Source organism: Mytilus trossulus, chromosome 1, assembly GCF_036588685.1.
Source record: "Mytilus trossulus isolate FHL-02 chromosome 1, PNRI_Mtr1.1.1.hap1, whole genome shotgun sequence".
Taxonomy (NCBI): Eukaryota; Metazoa; Mollusca; class Bivalvia; order Mytilida; family Mytilidae; genus Mytilus; species Mytilus trossulus.
In genome coordinates, this window is record NC_086373.1 from 67,486,462 (window position 1) to 67,489,316 (window position 2,855).

Here is a 2,855-nt window from a genome sequence, read left to right on the forward strand (position 1 = left end):
AACTTAGGTTGCTTTCTTTTTTTCTTTCCAAAAAAAAGGCTAAGATTTAAAAGGTTATTTTAGAATTTTTTTTGTAGAACTGAATTTCTATTTAAAAATCCAAAGAAAAACAAAATAAAGAATTTTTCAGTCAATATATTGCATTTCAAGTTTCTAATAACCAAATACTTAAAGAACATTACGTTAATGGTGTGGGGGAAAAAATCATATTATAAAAAAAATGTCAGTTGTGTATTTCATTCTCCAATATACCATCTCCAAATATTTGAAAAAAAAAGCATCCTGGCTCAGACAATAACTATAGATAGAATCTTCAGATCAAATGGCAAGTGTAAAAATAGACATATCAAGGTGGGAGGTTAATCTTGGAAATGCAGGGATCAATAATTTTGAATATGTTTATTACGTCCATTCAATAATTGAACTAATCAGCTGGCAAGAGAATACAATTTTAAATTATGGCCACTGTTTAGTTTCTTCTATTTGCATCCCTAATTATTTGTTTCTATCTTTGATCTATCATCTGCAACATATATCTTGATCTTTCAAAAACTGTTCAAATTTCTTTTCATCTTCATTTAAATTGCCCCACAAAAGAACTTCTTCCCCTGCAAAGAAAAACAAACAATTTCTTTTTAAAGTATTCTGCAAATTTTATCACTTCAGTTTCTAGAAAGAATATGCACAATAAAATTTCTGCGAAAATTAAATTGGTTACAGCATATTAAACTTACTACAGCTCATGAGGACCACAAAGAGTTTAGCATATCATACAGGTACTTGTCTTTTGATGAAGACTATATGCTTATCTTCAGTTTTATGGGTTTATGTTTAGTCTTTTTGGTAGCTATTTCACTTAAGTATGTATACTAGTTTAAGCATTTACATGTTAATGTGTACAAATATCATTTTTCAGGCAAATGTTTTTACAAACCTTTATAATTCAATCGTTCATATGAGGAAACAGCACCTACATAGAACATCCATAAATGTCCATTATTGGAAGATGAAAGACAATCACGACATGGAACTCTGACGTTGTAACCAAGGCAATTCCCACTGAAAAAAAAAAAAATTATAGGTCACATTTAATTAATTGTTTTTTGATGCATGATTTATCATATTCAGTTTTACATGCTTTTTAAGCTTGTTTCCCCACATAAATCAACTTCAAAACTTATATACCACAAAGTACATGTAAGTTTAAGCTTATTTCTCTTCTTTTGTTTTACTTAAAATTAAGAATGGAAATGGGGAATGTGCCAAAGAGACAACAACCTGACCATATAGCAGACAACAGCAGAAGGTCACCAACAGGCCTTCAATTTCTACTTCATGTACCTGTACGTCACATTTTTTTTATGTGTTGTTTGTCACAGGATATTAGATAAATGTTTAGAATCACAAAGTAATGGTTTTTATCAACACAATTGTGTTTTCTTCAAAAAAAAAAAGCTGAAAAAATTATCTACTTATAGTACTTTCCTATGTTTCACTAGAATAGAAAATTAGTACGACTGTTACAGACAATAAAACTACATATCCATAAATATAATGAAAATAAAAACAACCTGAATCATACTTCCAGTATGATTTAGGTTGTTGTTTTTGTTTCATCGTATAAATTTATGTAGTAACAAGACAAATCAATCTTTTTACCAATGAGAACCAATATCTGAATACCTACATGACCTATAGTCCTATATACTGTACATACAGCTGTATAAAGTTTGTGAATTAATGTACACATGAAAATGAATTTCCAAATGTACAAACACAAATACTTACCAATTAATACATGCCATGTTCACTAACCAACAATCACAATTCTCTGCAAGGAACAAGTTGGTTGTTGTGGCAACATCACTGAAAAATATATAACATTCAGTAGTTGATCAAGGTCTCTTTTTCAAAGTTAAATGAAAAATGTTGATATCTCATAAGCATGAATTCTCTCATATCAATCAGTATGCATGAGATGTGTATCTGATGGAACTTTACTTAATTTTCACAACTGGCATTTTTTCTAAATTAGTGATAAATTTAAATGCATTTTCTTCTTTATTTCCTACATGTTTGTGTATGTTACAGCGCTTACGTTATCAACACCTAATTGGCAGATTGCTCGGTGATGTCGTTTATGCCGATTGTTCTTTTAATAGATAAACCAGTTTGATTCATTCATAAAAAAAAACAGCTCTATATTGGTCTATATATAGAGGACTAGCTTTTGTGCTTATCATGCTTTAAACAATGATTTCTCAAGGTGCTATGCTGTTTTACACATGTTGTCTTATGTTATGTCAAATGTTATTTTGTGTGACTGGACAAGTTTGATAAAAAAAAAAAGATTTAGTTTTCTCCAGTCATTACCAGATTTCAGGACAGTCAGTTGAAAAAAGTTGGACCTCAGCATTCGCTAATAGTACAGCACTCATTCCTCTTCTACACACAGTTGATTCACATTGATTACATTGTAAAGTAAAAACAGGTTCATTGGAATATTGGGGCCCTATGTCTGTTTGCTTTTTAAAATTATCGTCAGATTCCATAACGAACGTGACCACTTGTCAAAATGTCCTTGTTTACCTTTGTAACGAAGCTTCTGATAGGCTAACGCATTTCTTGCTTTTGGTAGTAGGAATTTAATTGGGCATATTGAGAACAGCCTAAAACAATTGAACTCTATCTGTAACAAGACCCAATATTAGTTACGGAAAGGACTTATAGGCACTGCGGACAATTTATTTTTAGTGGGAATATTTAATTCTATAATTTTTGAGGGGGCAAATTGCGGTCTCACTAATTAGCAACAAGAAGCGTCAAAAAGCGACAAGAACACATTTTTTTTAATT

At 30.7% G+C, this 2,855-nt stretch overlaps 1 protein-coding gene across 1 annotated transcript; it reads right to left on the reverse strand.

Annotated features, from left to right (window-relative positions):
• Positions 1-217: 217 nt before the first annotated feature.
• Positions 218-2,618, reverse strand: LOC134683063 (protein FAM72A-like). Its single transcript, XM_063542109.1, has 4 exons — positions 2,374-2,618; positions 1,789-1,866; positions 935-1,059; positions 218-608 (listed from the first exon to the last, which is right to left on the reverse strand). Exons 1-4 carry the CDS (start codon positions 2,550-2,552, stop codon positions 520-522), a joined length of 471 nt encoding a protein of 156 aa, XP_063398179.1. The 5' UTR covers positions 2,553-2,618; the 3' UTR covers positions 218-519.
• Positions 2,619-2,855: the final 237 nt, after the last annotated feature.

Coding starts and splice junctions, on each gene's coding strand:
- LOC134683063 (XM_063542109.1), bottom strand. CDS start 2,552: ATGGAATCTGACGATAATTTTAAAAAGCAAACAGACATAGGGCCCCAA. Junction 1,867..2,373: donor ACTGACTGTCCTGAAATCTG/GTAATGACTGGA, acceptor TATATTTTTCAG/TGATGTTGCCACAACAACCA. Junction 1,060..1,788: donor AACATGGCATGTATTAATTG/GTAAGTATTTGT, acceptor TTTTTTTTTCAG/TGGGAATTGCCTTGGTTACA.